Source organism: Branchiostoma lanceolatum, chromosome 1 (genome assembly GCF_035083965.1).
Source record: "Branchiostoma lanceolatum isolate klBraLanc5 chromosome 1, klBraLanc5.hap2, whole genome shotgun sequence".
In the NCBI taxonomy this organism is placed as follows: Eukaryota; Metazoa; Chordata; class Leptocardii; order Amphioxiformes; family Branchiostomatidae; genus Branchiostoma; species Branchiostoma lanceolatum.
Window position 1 is genome coordinate 28,663,608 of NC_089722.1, and position 21,003 is coordinate 28,684,610.

Sequence of the window (21,003 nt, forward strand, 5' to 3'; positions counted from 1 at the left end):
CTTAAAGTAAGTACAACAAATCCGCAGATAGGAAGTTGCTTCTGCATGTATAGTAAGATCTTATTTCTGGCCGCACCTGAGGATGAGATAGTAGTTGTTCCATTCTTATTTTCCTGTTGCTAAAAGTGATGTCATTATTTGCAGATGCCCGGAAGCGACGCTAGCTCCTGTCACCTGAGCCCACAGGACGACCTGGAGACCCGAGTTTTTGGTGGCGTCAAGAGGCCAGGATTAATCATTAGGTTGATGGATAAAAATCGTGAAAATGCAGTCTTGTAATGATCCTTATCCATAATGAGTTCTTTTTGGCCTTCATATCCAGTTCTCGTTCTGCAGTGTAACTTACTTCTTGTAATTTGCAATATCGCCTGCCTTATACAATTACAAGAGACCAGTACAATATCAAACAGCTTGGAGAAAAAATTACTTCAATATCTAGACACAAACAATGGGCACAACACTTACAAGACCCGAACTTTGAAGGGGATAACAAGAATACTGTGTACACGGTGATTATTCAATAAAACCTACAGGAGAAAATATCTTGACTGATCTGTTTTTAATTACATCAGTGAACAACATAGACAATTTTTCTACAGGACTAGCCAAGATTGTGGGAGAGCAGAGAAATATGTTGTTACAAGCTCCTGACCTTAGCATGAATAAAGAAGATGTAATAAGAAATGCCGAAAAATACGTACATATGTGTCCACAAATTCCTATCATTACCAAACATCTTATAGACACCCACCTTTCTAAGGACCTCCAGTGTACTCGCCATGTCAGATCACTAAGATTATAAATACCTCATCCCTTTTCAAGGAAATCATAAATGAAATCCCTTTTAAAATTTAGACAAATTTTCTATAAGAATCTCTTGATCATCGATTGTTTCATTTGCACTTTTACCAAATTACGTTGGTTTCCAGGGAAAGAATTATTTTTGAATGGCAGAAAATGAGGTGTTGACAGCAGATAATGGGGAAAATTGGAGTCAACTTAAAACAGTTTAATGGACTGTGAATAAGTAGGGCATGAAAATGTGTACCTAAAGGGCAAAGGTTAGCTGTTTAGGACCCAGACTGGTTGTTCCCCATTCTTGGACTCACATTTCCCAAAGTATTCACATAGAGCTCGTGGTTTTGGCCATTCATTCGAGCACATATTTGCCTTTTGGTTACAAATAGTAACTCCATGTCCAGCTAACGCCATTGTGGAAAATGTCTCAACCTGTTTTATTTTCATTATTGAACTATGTACATACATGCATAGAGACACTGTGACGGTTTTCATATCTTTGTTCCACAAACCATTATACAAAACGCCAATACAATTATTCTACTACATGTACTCTATGGTAAGGCATAGAGTATTATTGGGCATATCCATGTTTGTTAAAAACAGGGGGTGGAAGTGTCGTTGGCCCAGGGGGGGAAGGTGTTGATGTCATAGATGGGCACGCCCAGGGTGTTGATCATGACCATGAGAACCAGCAGGCTTGTGATGTTCATCAGGAACCCAGTCTTCACCTGTAGAGTAGAGTAGAGTAGAGTAGAGTAGAGTAGAGTAGAGTAGAGTAGAGAAGAGAAACTGTTATAATTGTTAAGGGACTGACCTGCGTGAACGGTGAAGAATTGCGGGGAATTTCGTGAATAGTTTTGGGTAAGGGAAGGCATTGATAACAACTGAAGCATAACGTAATATCTGATATTAAAACGTGCAAACAAACCTTTGAGCCTTAAGCTTAGCCATGAGAATCGAAATACATGAATGTCTTTCGAAAACGTATATGCAAAATAACGCTCACCATGTCGGACACTTTGATCCCTCCGTATGAGAAGACGATGGCGTTCGGTGGCGTTGCCACGGGCAACATGAAGGCAAAGGAAGCCGAAATGCCTGCTGGGACCATCAGGTAGTACGGATTCACACAGATTCCTCTGGCCTAAGAACAGACGCATCGATCAGTCAATCTATCTATCTATCTATCTATCTATCTATCTATCTATCTATCTATCTATCTATCTATCTATCAATCAATAACTTCCTATTCATAAGCGTGTGTAATGGATATCAATGTTCCATCCAATTTATTCATTCCATCTTCAAGACATCAGGGACGCCCCTACAACAAGATTATTGATTTCCAAGAGGGCCCAGAGAACATAGGAGGTCGTGGGGTTGTGTGGCGTAACGGCAGGGTGTTCGGCCCAGAACCTAGTGGTCCCGTGTTCGAATCCCCTTACGCCACCGATGTTATGCCCTTGGAAAAGGCACTTGGCACGACTTCGGAGACCTCATATCTCCATGAAATAGTCTAATTATGCAAATTATTTTCACATGTACATAATTTATGCTTGGCCATGTACACCTTTAACTAAGTTACACATGTCACAATGTTGTCAGTCCAATCATGTACCACAGAAGAATTATGATACGTTTGCATTTATTATGCAAATTAGGAATTCACTGGCATAATTGGTATCTGTTTAATGTTCCACCTGCCATAAACTACATATGTGACATGCATTTGAGTCCTATAACGGAAACCACTGCAAATATACAGTAGATCTTCCTCATGAATTATGCAAATTAAGTCCTAATTTTGCATAATTTGCACTTCATTATGTACATCTCTGTCTAAGCTACCTGCATACTAAATATCATGGAAATCCGTTGTTCCTTTGTTAACTCAGTTTACTGGGAATATTTTGACGAAAACGCCCGTGCAGTTCCAAAGCAAGCTGCTAGGGGGTCCAAACCTACATCACAAGCTATCTTCCACAAAAATTCATGACCATGGCATGTCCATGTCAAAAGATACAAAAAAGGAAGTTCTGTTGCATTATCAAGGTCACATACTAGAGGGCGAAAATCAACCTGACCTTCGTCTTCCCAACACCTACCCACATACCAAATATCGTCGTAATCCATTCAAAAGTTCTTGAGTTATGCTGACTACAAAAATCCGGAAACACAAACAGACACACAGACACACAGACGGACACACACACAGACACACCAAAAACAATATCTCAATTTTTCATTGAGATAATAAGTTACTGGAGTGCAGTGCCACGTCGTCCTTGTCTGTTCAAAAGCGACATGAATTTAAAAGAAAATAGAAAAAGAACATTGGACAAATGCTACAAAAACAAGAGTTCCACGACCTCATATCTCCATGAACAATTCTATTCATGCAAATAACTTACAGATTTGCATAAGATATGCTTGGTCATAAACACCTTTCTCTAACTTACATATGTTGCAATATTGACAGGTCTATAATTTTTCAATTAGATGAATTATGGTGTTTTGCATTAATTATGCAAATAAGGAATTTATTTGCATAATTGGTATCTGTTGATGCTCCACTTTCCATAAACTACATATGTTACATGTATTTGAGTCTGATAATGGAAAAAACTGCAAGTATAGATTTTCCTCATCAGCTATGCAAATTAAGTCACAATTAGCATAATTTGCACTTCATTGTGTATATCTCTGTCTAAGCTACCTGCATACTAAGTATCATATTGACAATCCTATAATTTTCCAACTAGATGAGATATGGTGTTTTGCATCAATTATGCAAATTAGGGATTTATTTGCATAATCGGTATCTGTTGATGCTCCACTTTCCATAAACTACATACGTTACATGTATTTGAGTCTGATAATGGAAAACACTGCAAATATAGGTTTTCCTCATTAGCTATGCAAATGAAGTCTCAATTAGCATAATTTGCACTTCATTGTGTATATCTCTATCTAAGCTACCTACATACTAAATATCATGGAAATCGGTTGTTCCTTTGTTCAGTTATTCTCCTTAGAAGATTTTCACAAAAACGCCCCTGCAGTTCCAGAGGAAGCTGCTAGGGGGCCCTACACCACTTCTTTGTTACATCACAAGCTATCTGCCACCCAAAAATCAAGACCACAGCACGTCCAGGTCAAAAGATACAAAAATTGAAGTTCCGCTGCAGTACCAAGGTCACATACCAGGGGGCCCAAAATCGACCTTGAACTTCGGCTTCACAACACCTGCCCACATACCAAATATCATCGTAATCCATCAAGAGGTTCCTGAGTTATGCTGACTACAGTAGTGCGGAAACACAAACAGACAGACAAACAAACAGACAGACAAACAAACACACACACACAGACACACCCAAAACAATATCTCCATTTCTCATGGAGATAATTACGTATATACAGAAAATGATAATGAAATCATAGTAAGGAACAAATAGATAAAACAACATTTATAAATAAGTTAACAAAAGTATTTACACAAAACAAAACAAAACAAGAGTTCCACGACCTCATATCTCCATGAAAAATTCTATTCATGCAAATGACTTACACATTTGCATAATATATGCTTCGGCATAGACACCTTTATCTAACCTACACATGTTGCAATATTGACAGTCCTATATTTTCCAATTAGATGAATTATGTTTTTTTTGCATTAATTATGCAAATTAGGAATTCATTTGCATGATTGGTATCTGTTGATGCTCCACTTTCCAGGAACGACATATGTTACATGTATTTGAGTCTGATAATGGAAAATTCTGCAAATATAGATTTTCCTCATTAGCTATGCAAATTAAGTCACAATTAGTATAATTGGCACTTCATTATGTATATCTCTGTCTAAGCTACCTGCATACTAAGTATCATATTGACAGTCCTATAATTTTCCAATTAGATGAGATATGGTGTTTTGCATTGATTATGCAAATTAGGAATTTATTTGCATAATTGGTATCTGTCGATGATCCACTTTCCATAAACTACATACATTACATGTATTTGAGTCTTATGATGGAAAACACTGCAAATATAGATTTTCCTCATTAGCTATGCAAATTAAGTCCTAATTAACATGATTAGCACTTCATTGTGTACATCTCTGTCTAAGCTACCTGTATGCTAAATATCATGGAAATCCGTCATTCCTTTGTTCAGTTATTCTCCTTAGAAGATTTTCATGATAACGCCCCTCCAGTTCCAGAGCAAGCTGCTAGGGGGCACAAACCCACACCACGTCTATATTACACCACAAGCTATCTGCCACCAAAATATCAATACCATAGCACGTCCAGGTCAAGAGATACAAAAATGGAATTTCTGCTGCAGTACCAAGGTCACATACCAGGGGGCCAAAAATCGACCTTGAATTTCGGCTTTACAACACCTGCCCACATACCAAATATCATCGCAATCCATCAAGAGGTTCTTGAGTTATGCTGACTACAGTAGTCTGGAAACACAAACAGACAAACAAACAGACAAACAAACAAACAGACACACAGACACACCCAAAACAATATCTCCATTTTTCATGGAGATAATCATCAAATCAAATTCGTGAGCCAAAATCAAGTGCAGTAACCGTTCCTGAGTCATATGTCATTGGAAGTCAGGGGTCTGTTCCTCATGGCCGTCTTTCAGAACTAATTCGTAGGTAGGTGATGTCACAATTAGCTTCAAGAGGTTTTGCAATGCAATTTGGCATGTTATTTGCACGCTTTACACTAATTATGTATTGATGCATGCATATATAGACAATATACAGATTGATTGTGAATGAGGAAAGCATTTTCCCCCCGTACCATTTGCGCCAAGATAGGGATGAAGATGCTTGTTGATGTGCTGTTCTGTGCCACCTCTGTTATGACGGCCACTCCTATGCATACAATCAGACAGATAATCCAGGCCTCGATCCCTGCAAGCTTGCTGAACTGCTGCCCCAGCCAAGCCGACAGGCCAGATTTCTTTTTGAAAAAAGAAAAACACTTTATTCGATGCATGAGCCGCTTGGTGAAGAATGGCAAAATTATCAACATGATCATAGACATTTAAGAGAGATTTAAATCAATGGCACTTCTATGCAAACATGTAAAGTTGATGAATATAAAAGATGGTGTTTTACGCGGTGTGCAACCTGTAAACATTTAATCCTTACCTCTACCCCGTCGGCAAGTGCGTATCCGCTTCCGACCAGCAGCACGATGTGCCACGGCATCTTGGTGTGAAAGGTACGCCAGTCAAGCAGGCCTGGTACCGGGCCGGGCTTCTCCTCATCTGTGTAAAGCATATCAATATCAATTCGAACATGTCATCGATGACATTTGCGTTTATTTTCACCATTTGCTGTAGAGACAACTGTAACATACGCAATGTGATGGAAACTAAAAGAGAAAATTAAACTTAAATCTCCTGACAAGTTGGCTGGAGATGCATTGGCTTTTGGTAACATGAACTTGACGGCGGCCGATGTTGTCAACACCGTGGAGACAAAATGTTTATCTAGGCACAAAAATGTGCCACCTACTTGGTTGATGGAAAGGATGCAAGAGAAGGGGGTGAACAGGGGAGAAGGAGGAAGAGTAAGAGGAGAAAGACAGAAGAAAAATAGCAACACAACTGAAAATGGGAGTCATTATAATTGGCGAATTGAAAGCTTTGTTGGACATGTTTAAGGGATGACATTACCATCTTTGCTCCTGCAGCAGAGGAACCTGGGCAGGCGGGACGGGAACATGAATAAGGCGAAAGCCACGATCATAGCGGGTGTGGCGTCGGTGACGTACCTACAGAGGAGGGGTGGAATCGTCTCACATTGAAGACTAGCTTTAGAATACGTTTCAATGTCTGCAATACCAGCCTCTAGCATTTGTTTCAATGTCTACATTCTGTCTGACCAATGTTGATCATTTCAGAGGGTAGAGTTCCGCCACGTCCCCTTCCGAGGTCACTCCGTGCGCAAGCGCAAAATTGCGTGCGGCACCGTGGGAGGAGCCAGCCCCGATCTCCCCGGTGCAATCCCGCGGAATTCCGTCTGGGGCGCAATCCCGTACAGATTGGGTGAAAAGGGGCTGTACGAGCAACCTCCATGGAAGTTGCTCGCACAGCCCCTTTTGGATTGGGTTAAGTAAGTTGACATGACTTCAACTGAGAGATAATCTCGAGACAATATCCTCTCACTTTTTTTGGCTATCCTGGGACCGGGGTGGGGGGCTTTTGAAGCTCGCACCCCGTAACTCCTAAACTACTTATCGTATCACCACCAAATTTTTAGAAGATGATGTATAAGTGAAATAAATGTAAAATGACAACTTTGGTGTCATAATGGCGTATTAATGACGTCGACTGGAACTGTATAAATAGGGTATTCCCATAAAACTCAAAGGTATGCAACAAAATTTTAACAAGAACGGTGAGTAGCAAACTATTGTCTGCTATAACTTTTGTTGTCAATATCAAAATGACGTCAAATATTCTTACGCCAACCGTCATCTTGGATCCACCATCTTGAATTTTCAAAAATACAATTTTTTAGGCAAATAACCCCAAAGCACAATGAAACACAATGAAAATAGACTAAAAACGCTTATTTGAAATTTCTTTGCATAAAAAGTACCAGGTAGTGACGATTTTGCGGGGGAAATTGACCTGAGCTAATGAAATTCTCCACCATCTTGGATTTTGACCAATGACGTCATTAAATTAGCATAATTGATTAATATTAAATCATTGAAGTGACATTAATTTACATACACTGTTAAAACCGAAATTAGCGAGCTTCATAAAATATGTCTGTCAGAAACCCGTTGCCATGGCAAGAAAAAACATCATGAGCTAACATGAATATTATGAAATTGTTCAACTAAATATTAGGAAACGTCACCAAGTTTGGTGGCTGTATCTAGCACGAGCCGTGCAGGGATTATGCGACGTGGAAGTTGGCGCGGGCCTCAAAAGCACCCTCTCCCGGTCTGAATTGAGTTAACCATCAACGACTACATGATGTATTCCTAAACGCACAGATACACACCACTGTACAGGCAGTCAGAATCGGTCAGCCATTATGTCTGTTGGGGCTTAATTCTGTGTCTACTCACCCTGGAGTGAAGAAATATGTCCAGCCAGCCTGCCTCTCTCCCAGATCCACAAACTTCAAGTCCCTGAAGAACCACAGGAAGACCAGCAGAACGAAATGGAAGATCACAGCCCCCTCTGCAAACCTGGACAAAAATAGGTAAAAAGACTCTTTGTACACTTACACAACTGAATGTATATTGAGCCGACGATTCGGTAACCGTCTGTCACTTCCCCATATGGCTGGTTCACTTTTGTATATATATATGACGCTATAGGCGTCGCTGCTTGCGGATACGGACCCACGCGTTAAGTAATTACATATAAACAGAGATACTTAATGCTGTATACACAGCCAGTCAAAATTGCCCTGATGGAGGTGACAGACGGCCACCGAAATATCGGTTGAATAAAACACCTAGCTGTGTACAAAGAGTCTTTTTTGTCAGTGACTTACCGACCTGGTGAAACTGTTCATGGCTGTTCAAAAACAGCAACAGTGGGAAAATAAACCAGACAAGGAATACAGAATAGCACAGATTCCACCTCTTCACAAGTTTTCGGTAACAACAAACATGAAGTCGAAGGACGGCTTGGCTGCAACAGCCATTGGTAGTAACAAAAAAACAGAAGACTTACGAGATCGGTCCTAGTTCATTGTAAACTTTCCTTATAAAATCTTCAGCGCCACTTTTCTTCTTTTCACCACAACAAGCACAGCCTTCGGCACATCTGTGTGAATGTAATCATAAAAAAATATCGTAATTCGTAAGGACGTTTCAATTTCTGGCACATACAGTCCGTTGTAGTAGCATGAACAGTATGTCATTGTTCCGTTACGAGATAAAACTATATGAATGACGTTCTTGTAAGGAGAGTTGGAGTTAGCTCCACATACGTACACTAAATGATTTTACCTGTAGCCGACAAACAAAGTACTGAGCCACAGCCAGGCGATGAACAGAGTGATGACCATCCCGGGAGCCGCGAAGAAGAACCATGTGGCGAAGTCGATCCCGGGACTGTCCGGAAAGATACTATGCGCAGAAAGTAAGATCATCACATTAGGTTTACTAGTACTTGATTCTGTTGATACATTTTGCTTTCCTTATATTTCAATCGAATGGTTCTGTACACGTCACATACTTCAATATAGAATGAAATTTTAACATTTATTATACATAATAAAGTGTAGAATTAACAGAACGGTAACATTTTTTTAGCTGAGTGATGATGAAGTTCGCGTACGTAATTGCATTCTCGAACTGAAAACCACCGCAAAAATGCTTGTTTGTTTTCTGCCCACCTACTCCGTTTTTTTAACCACGAACTTAAAACCACCACGAACACTCAATTTTCTCCCTACCGCGAAATTAAATCACCGCGAAATTAAATGCATTTACTGTAGCAAACATACTTTCCCATCAGTTCGGCGACAATACGGTTGGGTCCTGTGCCAGTTAGAGTCGCCGTTCCTCCGATGTTGGCGGCGTAAGCGATACAGAGCATAATCCCTTTCTGCATGGACTGGCGACGGGACGATACTTTCTCGTTTACAAAATGTACTTCAGGCTGCTTTGACTAAGAAAAAAAATAGCTATGATCATTCTATTCTAACGCCACGGACATTATGTAATGTCCTTGCTTACACATGATGTGCTCGATCGAGGCACCTGTTCAAACAGAGGACCCACATTTTACCTCACTTCCGAAAGACAAGTGCAGTCCTACCCAGGATTGAACCGGGGTTTCTCAGCTACCAACTAATTGAAACCAGGAGCTCAACTGTGAAGCTGCTACGAGTTGAGCTACATGGAGGACCCTTACACATGATGTAGCAATTGAAATATTGGTAAATATGCAACTTTAGGAAGGAAGTATTACCTCTTGTTCTTCTGTTAACCCGTTCCTTGCGATCACGTTGCTGCCAGAGAAAAATAGTGGTGAATTGTCGGTAAACTGAAATAGTATAGCATTGTCAAGTGACCAAGCAAGTGCATTCTAGACACCAAAAATCCACCAAACCCTGCTTGAGTTATCCTCCTCCAAAGTGTCATTCAAAAAGGCGCATTGCACTTCCAAACAAGCCGCCAGGGAGCCCAAACTTGCACCACTTCATTTATGCCTCAAAATCTATCAACAGTAAAGAAATCACGACCATGGCACTTTGACCTTTGTTTTCCTTAACCCTACCCACCTACTTAATCTTATCACAATCAGTCCACAGCATCTCGAGTGATCCTGATCACAAACAATCCAACAAACACAAAAGGTCCACTGCAGTAACGAAGAAACCCACCAGAGGTCCCACTCTTGAACTTGACCTTTGTTACAGTAACTTACCTACAGAAATTAATTTACATCCATCCATGGCTTCAAGATCTACACCATAGTCACTCCACCATATCCACATCGAAATTAACGTATGATACCATGAGAACGTGCTCATACACGAGTGCTTTGCCTTCCACGTCAATGGCGTCCAGCTCAACAGCCTCATTGCTCTCCACTGTGTGTATGGAATGTAAAAAAAGAAAGCCAGCGTTATAAACTACTAAATGACTCCATTTGTTTTTCTAGTTTTATTTGTTTTTCTTGACTCGTGGACTAGTTTTCTTATATGAAGAATTTCAAGAATAAGTTTTGAAAAATGAAGATTATTTCCATGGAAATTGTCTCAACAAGGAACACTTTCTTAATTTTCTTCAGTTAGGAAACTATTCCTCAATACGATTTTCACTCTCAAGAATTTCTAGAAATTCAAGTCTAAATTTCCTGTTTTTATGTCTAACAAGATTATTTTTTGTCATGTATAAGATCATATTAGAATTTTTCTCTTCCCTTTCTTCAATAATCTTACTTCAAGAAAAATTTTGTAAGAAGAAAATACTTAAGAAAAATTCTTAACTCGTGGACAAAATGTTTTTCTTAAACAAAGAAAGTCACTATTTCTTTTAAGGAAATTCTTCTGTTTATAAGAGGAAACAAAAAAATAAGAAAATGCACTTTACACGTTACACGTTACACGTTACACGAAGACCAATACGGTCTTTGAGTTGTACGTTGTGCTAATGACAGATGTAGGATTCATGAAATTACAGAAAGACGAATGTAACAAAGGTTAGTTATTTTTGGAACAAAAATTTCCAAGAAAGAACTGATACTTTGAATAAAGCCTTTTCCTCAACCGCTTTCACCAAGCATCTATCTTTTCAAGAAACGCCTTCATGTCATGTACGTGAACAATTTGGAAATCAAACCAACAACAAAACAATGATTCTTAAGTTGAACTGTATTATAACTTAGTTAAGTGTAATTTCTATCCATATATATATGTGTTTGTCCCTGTAAATGTTGGCTCTCGACAATCAGCAATACTGCCTGAGAGCCTTTGTAGTGTTCTGTAACACTTGCTAGTAAATAAATAAATAAAATAAAATAAATGAAAAAATAAACCAACAACGCCCTTTCAGCAACCAAGCTCTGAGGACTAAACCCAAACTATAAACCATTTTGCTGCAATTTCGTGAAGTGTGCTCTGCATCATTACATTAAAGAATGCTGCTGTTAAGAAGCAATCAGAGGTCAGGGTCACCTTCTTCAGTCAGTTTGTCTTCGTCCTTGAAGAGTTCTGACATTACGGCGGCGGCTATGGGGGTCATCATGGCGGTGGTGGCCGTGTTACTGATCCACATGGACAGGAACGCAGTGGCCAGCATGAAACCCAGCATCAACCTAGATATCACGACGAAAACAACAAAAATAGTTTGACCTTAACCTTTAGCACTCTGAAGTAGCCGTTTGGCACTCAATTCTCTATTGACTAAGCCCCCCGCTGGCGGCGTCGCTGCGTCCTAAACTGTTTGTGTTACCCTTGACTTTATAATGGCATCAACCTAAATATCACAACAACAAAACAGGTTGATCTTAAGTCTGTGATCTTGGACGTCTTTAAATCGGTAAAGTGATATATGCGTGAGGGTTGTGGGTAGCTGCGAAAGTGTGTTCCAACATCTGAAAGTAGATATTTTTAGGTACAGACCGCAAAGGGTCGTCGTGAATATGTGGGTGATGGTTCATTTGTTCGGGTCAATACATTCTGCAATGTTGCTTTCTTTGTCGTTTTCCGTTCTCCATTTTTTAAAATTTCATTTCCGACAATGTGCATGATACATGTTGCCCGGCTCTGGCACACGCACCGTCTTGGCTGCGTTCCGACGATCAGTAGAACCTTGAGTGCGATCCTCTTGTGCAGGTTGACATGTTCTATCGCAACTGCAACCATCATGCCGCCTAGGAAAAGTGCAATGGTGTCCTGGATACAACAATGACATCGGTATGTAACATCTGATGAGTCACTGACACACAGCTACCACACATGGAGGCTTAAACTCTACAAACTACAAACTTTGACATTGCAAAGAGATTGCAAAGGGAATGATGCCTGTCATTATGAATGTTTGCCTCTCTTCACATATCTTCATAGAACAATGTTTGTCTCCATTAAGTGTAGTGTAGCAGTTTCCTGTAGTGCAGATCGTAACGTTACCTTGAGGTAATTCTTGCTGACGTCACCAGACGGCTGTACGCCCATGACCGGGTAGAGTATGAGCGGGATGAGAGCGGTGACAGCAATGGGCACCACCTCGAACATCCAGTAAAACGCCATGATGATCACAACGTACGCACATGCTGCTTCCTGGGGAAACAAGGGATATCAGTGATATAGATGTGGTGTGTGTGTGTGTGTGTGTATGTATGTATGTATGTGTGTGTGTGTGTGTGTGTGTGTGTGTGTGTGTGTGTGTAGATGTGTGTGTGTGTGTGTGTGTGTGTGTGTATTGTTGTGCCTGTTTGTTGGATAATCAATAAGTCTTCATCACGAGGTGATACGTGTAAAACGTGCAGAATGAAAGCAGAGAGGTACTGATGTGTGACTTACTATCAATCAATTCCCTCTTTAGACCACAGCATAAAGAGTTTCTTTCCTTCTCTGTGGTGTAATCTAAGTGTAAACACCACATTTGAGACACAAGGACTATGAGTCTATGACACAAATGTGCTGCTTAATCTGACAAACAATTTCTTCATTCTGACAAACGCAGCAAACCATCGATCAATTCGTCTTTGAGAAATAGAAAGATACTGCGACATTTTCTTAAAAGTATCAAACACAGATTATTACAATTGTTCCATAACGTCAATACCTAATTCTTTGTTTAGTACTACTAGGTTTCCAGTCTGCAGGTATACTCCAAATTTATTCTGGGTCTTATGATTAGCTTACCTTGTAGAAATCCTTCTCGGCCACACCAAAGTACATGGGCAGCGGGCTCGCAGCAATGGGGATGAACCAAAATATGACTGATCTCCGGAAGGCCCAGAGTTCCTTCAAGACGTTGTATCCCATCTTGCAGACGATCTACCGCCTGGAGGTTGTCCGACTGCCTATTTAAGTAGGTAAACACACAGGTACCTTCTATTGTCCTGGTTTTCCTAGTGGCTAAATAAGACCTATGTAATAAGGCCTTTCAGTAAATATGCTACCATTGCACCCTACACTTATTAACTCCTACATATCTTACACCTACTTTAGCCTCCTTCGCAGGCTTCCTATAACGGCGACGTATATATTGGGGGCGGGGGGGGGGCAAGGTTCTCTAATGCCGGCAAGGAAGTTGTGTAGCCAAGGGAGTTGTGTAGCCAAGGGAGTTGTGTAGCCGAGGGACGTTCGCCGTTATGACGGCGAACATCCCTTGGCTAGACAACTCCGTTGCCGGCATTTGAGAACCTTGCACCCCACCCCCCCCCCGCCTCCAATATATATGTCGCCTTTAGGAAGGCTGCGAAGGAGGCTACTTCTACTTTATCACTGCCACACTTACCACATGCAATAGAACAAACAAATTACCAGGACCACCCTCCCAGCCCTCCGGCAGTGCTGTCTTTTGAACAAAATTAAACCTTTATAATTGTTTTATTGCCAAAGACACCTTTAATCTAATCTCCAAGCAGATCTAGCGGTGGCAAGGCAGTATAAAAAGTGACAACCAGTATCAAAAGCCACTGGTTGGCCCTTTTGATACTGCCTTGCCAACGATAGATCTGCTTGGAGATTAGCTTCAATTACGTAAAATTCCTTTCCATGCCGAGTAACTAGTTGTCTGCCGATCCTGGCCCCGTGATGAGAATTGTGTATCCCTTTGTTTGTTAAGCAACGCCCTGGCTGATATGTAGTTCTTGGAACGACACAATAATTGTACATATAAAATGCTTTTTATCAACAGAGGTGCGATCAGCTATGACGTAAGAATTTATACGGGTCTCCTTTGATTCAAAGTTATATTTTACAGCGGGGGAAATGTCCATCTGACGCATTTCACAATACCACATGTCCAGCCAAAGGCCAAGTTTACCCATGGATTTCTAAGCATTAGGGCCGATCATTTTTGTCCAAAATGGCTGAAGTGACTGAGGGCTCTTTATGGGGATTTTTCAGGTTTTCGGCTATAATAAATCAGGTATTGACATTTCATTACTTTGTTTTTGAATAAGTAGATGTTCCTCTCTCAAACAGCAGTAAAACCATTCACCAAAGTTACTGCATTGGTTTAGTAACCCCCTAGTACATCCCCTTTATTTCAATGCCTCCCCAGTAAACTTTTACTGGGTAAACTAGAGAACAAATGCTATATGGAAATATAAAACTTATGTTTGTATTTTCATAAGAATTACCAGGGTAGCCATTGCAATTTCAATTATTTTCAACCATAAATTGTTGGATATTCGAGGGTCTGGGGGGGGGGGGTCCTAGAACTCCATAAGGAAAAATAGCTGGAGGGTGTAGATTATATGGCTGTTCATAGTTCCACATAGTTACCTATCACACATACATAGTATGAGCCGATTTGGTCGTCCCCCATCTTCCGACCTCCGCCTGGTTTTCTCATCATACGGCAATGACTCTTAACAGACAGAGGTTTTGGCCAGACAAATTTCTCAACCTTTTATTTCAGAGATCAAGTTGAACGGAGTTGAGTAGAGACTACAGATCGTCCACGTGAAACCCATCTATAGTCTAATTTCCATTCTGTCGGTCCTTCTTCGATTTATGCAACAACAACAAAAATCAGAACTTACTTCTATTCCGGCTTGTCGGAGAGGAGCATGAGTTGTCGACACCTCAGGATGTTTCAACGTTCTGGGCCAAAATCTTGGATAATAGAGGAGGGGAAAGAATGTGGTCGTTCCAGTCAGCGCCGAAAACTAAATTATAGGGTCCATTCCTCTGTAAAAATGTGTGGGTTCAGAACGGTCCTGGCGGGTCGAAATGGGTTAAATGGGGTGAATTCGGGTTTTGAGGGTTAAAGTGAGTTCTGGTCAATTTTTAGTGGGTTCATAATTACCATGGTCCAGTGACTATGAACCCTCATTAGCAGGGAGATGGGTTCTGATGGGTTCCGGTGGGTTAAAATGGGTTCAACCCGCCGAACCCTCTGGCGCTGCAAACACTTAGTCATTTTTTGGTGCCGTGCCTACAAATTTGACCAAGTCCATAAATGCGAACCACCTGTGCCAACAGCAGCCGTGCCGCAGCGCCCCCTTCTGTACGCAACAGGCAGCGACCGAAGCAGTGATAAAGAAGGTCAGCTTGGGAGCTAGACAGCTAACAGTGGCTAAATCAACGCTGCCCCTTGGAAATCTACCCTAAAGATTAATAAATAACTAAATAATCGCTGGCATTCCTGGACAAATACAACACATGGGCTTCCTTATTTCCTATGGAGTTATGGATAGAAGAATTCAGTTAAACTTAAAGTTAAAGAAAATAATTCGGTCAGGTTAGTCTGCACATTTGCCCTGTGCGGGCAATGTCCGATACCCAACGGTGGCCCGGCAAATTATCACAAAAAATGGTCAAATTATTGATCATTATTGTACATTTTGCACAAGGACATAAAGCTGCACGTCTACAAGAAGTCCGCGGCCCAAAAAACAAAGGTTGTCTGACAAGTGACAAGTTTTTTTTTTTTGGGCCGCAGGTCTTGTTTACATCGCAGCAAGTTGCCCCGCGGGGAGTACTGTATTTACACACTGATCACAAGGTCTCGCACAGCGCGACTGAACGATAGTCCTCGAGTGATTTACGCCGACACGTTATGCACTTTGCAGGCCTCCCGGGCGGCGCCGGCGATCCCGGGCGGCGCCGGCGATAGTTTTTTTGGGGGGAGCGCTGATTCACGATATTCAACTTATCCGGGCCACTGGATCTTTTGCTGAGTTACCCGTATTGCTGGCGAATCTGAATTGCCTTCTACATCTCGACCATAGTTTTAAGTATAGTGAGGACGTACGTATTGACCAGTCAGGAATAGTACAAAAATTCACGGGGAAGTTTCGTACGTCAGGTAAGTGGACTCGTCCGACTGCTGGATCCGATCGGGAAAGTGATTGGCATGTGCGGTCTCTGTGTCAACTTCCAAACAAAGGCGGTTTTACACCCTGATCATATCAGCGTTGCGTGTGGTTTTAAGTGTTGTCTCAAATAATGTTCTGAAACCTGAAAAAGGGTGTTGAGGAGAAGCTTTTCGGGAATATGCAGCAACGTTTCCCCAAAAACAATTCAGCCAGGAAACAATAACAACAAAAATCACATTCGCGCGGTGACAACTGAACACGAATCTAACATTTCAACAAATGTTTAGAAATTCGATAACATTTTATTCTCATCCTATGGACATCAAGAAAAAGGGGTGCTTTTTCCCCTACAATGTAAAACTTGTCGGATTTCTAATACAACTGTCTCGTTTTCCTCTTCCAACGGGAAATGAGATTGCTCGGTGTTATCACAAATCTCTGACAGAATCTCTGAATTCGTCAAGAATGGGAATACTAGTCTAGTAATTGGCCAGGAGAGTCAGTCCACACGAAGTTTTTGCCCCCTCGGACGGACAAACCCCCTGGTGGCCAAATTCTCCTGGCATTGATTATGCTCCCAAATCCGGCGCTGCTACTGTAGATGCAGAAATGTTCGCGGTGGTTTTATGTTTGCGGCTTTCGCAGTGAACTCAAAACCACCGCGAAACGTTTTGCCCACCAAGGACTGTTACGCTACTCATTTTTTTAAGCGCGAACTTTAAATCACCGCGAACACTCAATTTTTGCCCTAACGCGAAATAAAAACCACGCAAGCTTATATGCATTTACAGTACTAGCCCCCGACCCTCCCCTCTCCTCTGGTCGGAAAATATGGTCCCACAGCAAGGGTCCAGCACGCAGCAGTAACCGACTGCCTTCAGAACAGACGCACTTGATTTGATTATTAAACGAGTATCATAACGTTGGAACTGTGCACATATAGAGGGAGAAGTTTACAAGAACGCTGCGCATAATAACTTTATCATTCTATGGGGTTTATATAATTTTGGTTCAAGTTCTTCAATATCTCTCAACTTTTTCAAGAGTGAACAAAATAAGCCCATCGCTCAGTATTTCTGAACGCAACGACCAGAATGGGACTATATAGAGCATTGCCGATCGAACCCCTTTACACATGTAGATGTCTTTAATCTCAGCCCGACATAAAGATTAAAGTTAATTAATATAACTTATATCCCAGGACTTGTGGAATAAATTTGTAGTCATACTAAATGCGCACGTGTGCTTTGTCTAATATTCTAAAGTGCATATTAACGCCCAGTACAAATACGAAGCCCGGTGTGCGTTCTCCCTTACCGTAGGCAAGCGCCAGACATGGCCTTGAATGAGTAGAAATCAGCCAAATAGAGAAGTTGGCGCCACCCGATAGATACAGTTTGCCACGTTAGGAGCCAGGCCAACTCTTCTATTTGGCCGACTAATTCTACCCTTTCCAACCACGTCTGGAGCCTGGAGCAACAAATATGACATTTTGCAGCTAGCAATTGGCCGAGAACGATGGAAATTGTTACATTAAATCAAGGCCTCAGGCCGAGGTTAAGACATGACCTCCTTGAGTGACATAAATTATGACAGTCCCCAGTTATGAGTAAAGAAATGAAAACCTCACTAGGTCGTGCTTTTGGAATCTGTCCACAGAATGAGATGGTCGTGGGTCGTTCCACATCGTCTTGTTTTCTCGGCCAGAACGTCCATCGGCCGATGTAGACAATTCTCCTGTTCTCCAATGGTGAAATAGAACAGCGTCCCTGGCCATGTCTGGCATCGACTAAATCACCTCTGTTTCCCGCCAGTTTCTTCACATGTGTATAGGCAAATCCCAAGAGGATAAAAACAACACACTAGACAGGAAGAAGGCATTCCGATCTGTGCAGAAGATTATTCATCTCCAAGCAGATGTCAGCCTGGTCGACATCCTATGTGTAACTGTAAGAGCCCCCGGTAGAAATAGGATGCCACCAGGCAGCTGTAGCAGTCAGGTTGATTTCGAGTAGCTTCCGTGGATAGCTGGAAAAATTGTAGAAATTGGCCAAATAGAGTGAATAGTGTGCTAGAGGAGTCGGCTACGGAGCGAGGGTCCAATAAACCATCCAGCGTCAAACTGTACCCCTATAGCAGACTAATTCCTCTTGTATGTTTTTTCTGTCTATTTGACCAATTTCTTCTCTTTCTGGAGCCTGGTAGAAGCTAGATTTCGAGCGCCGACTGAAAAAAAAAAACACCGACAGAAAAGACTGCTACGTCATTTGCTAGGAGACAACTGATCGTGACCTTACAGAATGAAATGTCGATATCATCTTAATTATGTTTTGTAGCAACTTTTTATTTGTATGACTCTAGAAGCTGCAATGATCACATCGTTTCCAAGGTATCTAAGGGCATTGACATTCGCAGCAACTTGAAATTAGGCTCATGCCCTTGATCAAACTTTACTAACTAATACATGCGTCGGTGTCTCCGACTCGGGTACCCTGGGTCTAAAATTGTCGGATTGCCGCCCAACTATTGGCCGAGTGTTGGCCGTTGCTCGGGCGGGCTACGGGCACGTTACCTGTTAACGACCCTAGGCCCCAAAATTGTCGCCGAGGTATCGCTGAATTTAGTGAGCCGAGCTGCTAAAAATCCCCCGAAGCCCGCGTAGTCGCCATGGCGTCGCCCATTTGGAGCTCATCGACACGTCGGCCGAGCTCAATTCTTGTAATGTGATGGGGGCTTTAAAGCCGGTGTCACATTTAAATTTGCAGATCGCCCGTAGCTGCCGAATTTCACAATCGCCCGAGCGTCGACCGTATTTTTCGCTGAAAATCTACCTCGTCACAAATAGGACGGGGTTGGGCGACGCCCGTCAAACAAACAGTGTTGGTGTTTTTTTCCAATATTTGCAATGAATTTGTACTTTGAACTTGGTATTCATTTTGTGGAAAAATAGTATAAGAAGTCAAGTTTTATTCCAGTCTCAGTTCAAGAATATATAAGTTAAGACATCTAGACCAACAGTAAAAAATAAACAGTATTGTCCTTGGTGTCCATATGTCATTTATAAGCAATTATTTTGAATGAAGATTTAACTTTGTAGTGGAATTGTCTTTCATCTTGCAAGTTAGGCAGCATAATTGGACAAGTTGATACATTTTTCTTTATCATGCTATGTTATGAACCAAATCGTTACGTTTCAGACATAAAGAGGGAGTTCGGCCCGACCCGGTCAAGCTCCCACCCGACATTAGCACAACGCTCGCCCGAAGCACGCCCGACGTTCCAAAGTGCGACACGTCGTTTTTTTCTCTTAAATTAAGACTGTAGAAGCACCCGTCAAGCCCCCATCACAAATCGGGTCGCCTCATGTCCGACCTACATATTTACCACAATTCAGAAATCAAAGTTGGTTGACTTTATACCCGGTTAGTCGATTCTGACTTTGTCCGTTTGCAAGAGATGGGTCATTGGTGATTTATAATCATTAGTGTTCGACGGACGTCGCCCGAAAGTTTTCAGATTTGTGGCGCGGCATATTAAAAAAAAAACGGCCGAAGCTCGGGGGTATGATAGAAAGCGTTAACTGTTAACTATATCACATTTTGTGCGAATGTGGTCTTCATACGTTTATTGTAACAGATACCGTAACGGTACGTTGGAGGTCGTTGTGTAGAAATCATGTACAACAGGTGGTTTGACCAGAACTGCATGTGCGGCACATTTCAAATTGCGTTATGACTTCGAGGGCTGTGTAAATGCTTTTCAGTACCAACATTCTCATTCAGCAAATGTTCCGGTCTCTGTTGTCCAACCGGAACCAAAGGAAAAAATGTTGCTAATTGATATATCAAATCTTACAAATGTTGCAGCAAACCGTTATAGATCTTGATAACGACAGCACTCCGGTACACATGTGGAATATAAGTAGAATTAGACTTTTTTTCCATTTTTTGATACCGATTGAAACTCCAATGTCACTACTTCTGACACGATGCTATAGCTCTACTGCCGGGTACTCCACATACGGCATGCGGTAGCCAGGCCTTTTGCTGTTGTGTCAGCGAATCATCAGTCATTTTTTTGGAGGTATTGACAAATTGTCTTTGAAGAGTTGAACCTGTATCACCCACCGACCCCACATGACCACCACAAGCACACACAAAAAACACAAACCTCCACGACCTCATACCTTCGCCAAATGATTTGAACCTTTATGGCTAACGTATTAGGAGTGTTTCTCAGAAGGGTTTTCATACACACCCCGATAGACCGGCTGAACAGTGATTGGAAAATGGATAGTTCCGTGTTGTTTTCTAGGTTTCAGGACACTGTAGGACCATGAAAAAGCTTGTCCTAATGCAACAAGATTTACCGGTGTCTCGTATATTATATACTAACGCGTGGCTTGTCGGAGCCTTTGCAAAAGACGTCCAAAGAGAGATATTGAGAGCGTAGTTAGAAGGGTTTTCATACACGCACGCCCCTATAGACTTCTGCTGAACAGTGATGAGAAAATTGATAGTTCCGTGTTGTTTTCTAAGGTTCAGGACACTGTAGGACCATGAAAAAGCTTTTTGATATATCATAACATATAGAGGAGTCTCGTATATTATTGACTAATGTGTGACTTGTAGAGAATTTGTTCAAGACGTCGAAACAGAAATATTAAGAGCGCCGTTTGAAGGGTTT

The 21,003-nt window shown here is 41.5% G+C and overlaps 1 protein-coding gene across 1 annotated transcript; it reads right to left on the minus strand.

The window, feature by feature from the left end:
* Positions 1-544: 544 nt before the first annotated feature.
* Positions 545-15,142, minus strand: LOC136446997 (Na(+)/citrate cotransporter-like). The gene is made up of 16 exons (XM_066445661.1): positions 15,040-15,142; positions 13,187-13,347; positions 12,449-12,598; positions 12,099-12,214; positions 11,495-11,634; positions 10,351-10,408; positions 9,784-9,823; positions 9,317-9,480; positions 8,817-8,936; positions 8,539-8,631; positions 7,923-8,045; positions 6,514-6,611; positions 5,984-6,102; positions 5,631-5,792; positions 1,808-1,945; positions 545-1,529 (listed from the first exon to the last, which is right to left on the minus strand). Exons 2-16 carry the CDS (start codon positions 13,307-13,309, stop codon positions 1,395-1,397), a joined length of 1,779 nt encoding a protein of 592 aa, XP_066301758.1. The 5' UTR covers positions 13,310-13,347; positions 15,040-15,142; the 3' UTR covers positions 545-1,394.
* Between the last annotated feature and the right edge of the window lie 5,861 nt (positions 15,143-21,003).

Coding starts and splice junctions, on each gene's coding strand:
- LOC136446997 (XM_066445661.1), bottom strand. CDS start 13,309: ATGGGATACAACGTCTTGAAGGAACTCTGGGCCTTCCGGAGATCAGTC. Junction 9,824..10,350: donor GTGGAAGGCAAAGCACTCGT/GTATGAGCACGT, acceptor TTTCTCTGGCAG/CAACGTGATCGCAAGGAACG. Junction 8,937..9,316: donor GTCGCCGAACTGATGGGAAA/GTATGTTTGCTA, acceptor TTCTGCGCATAG/TATCTTTCCGGACAGTCCCG.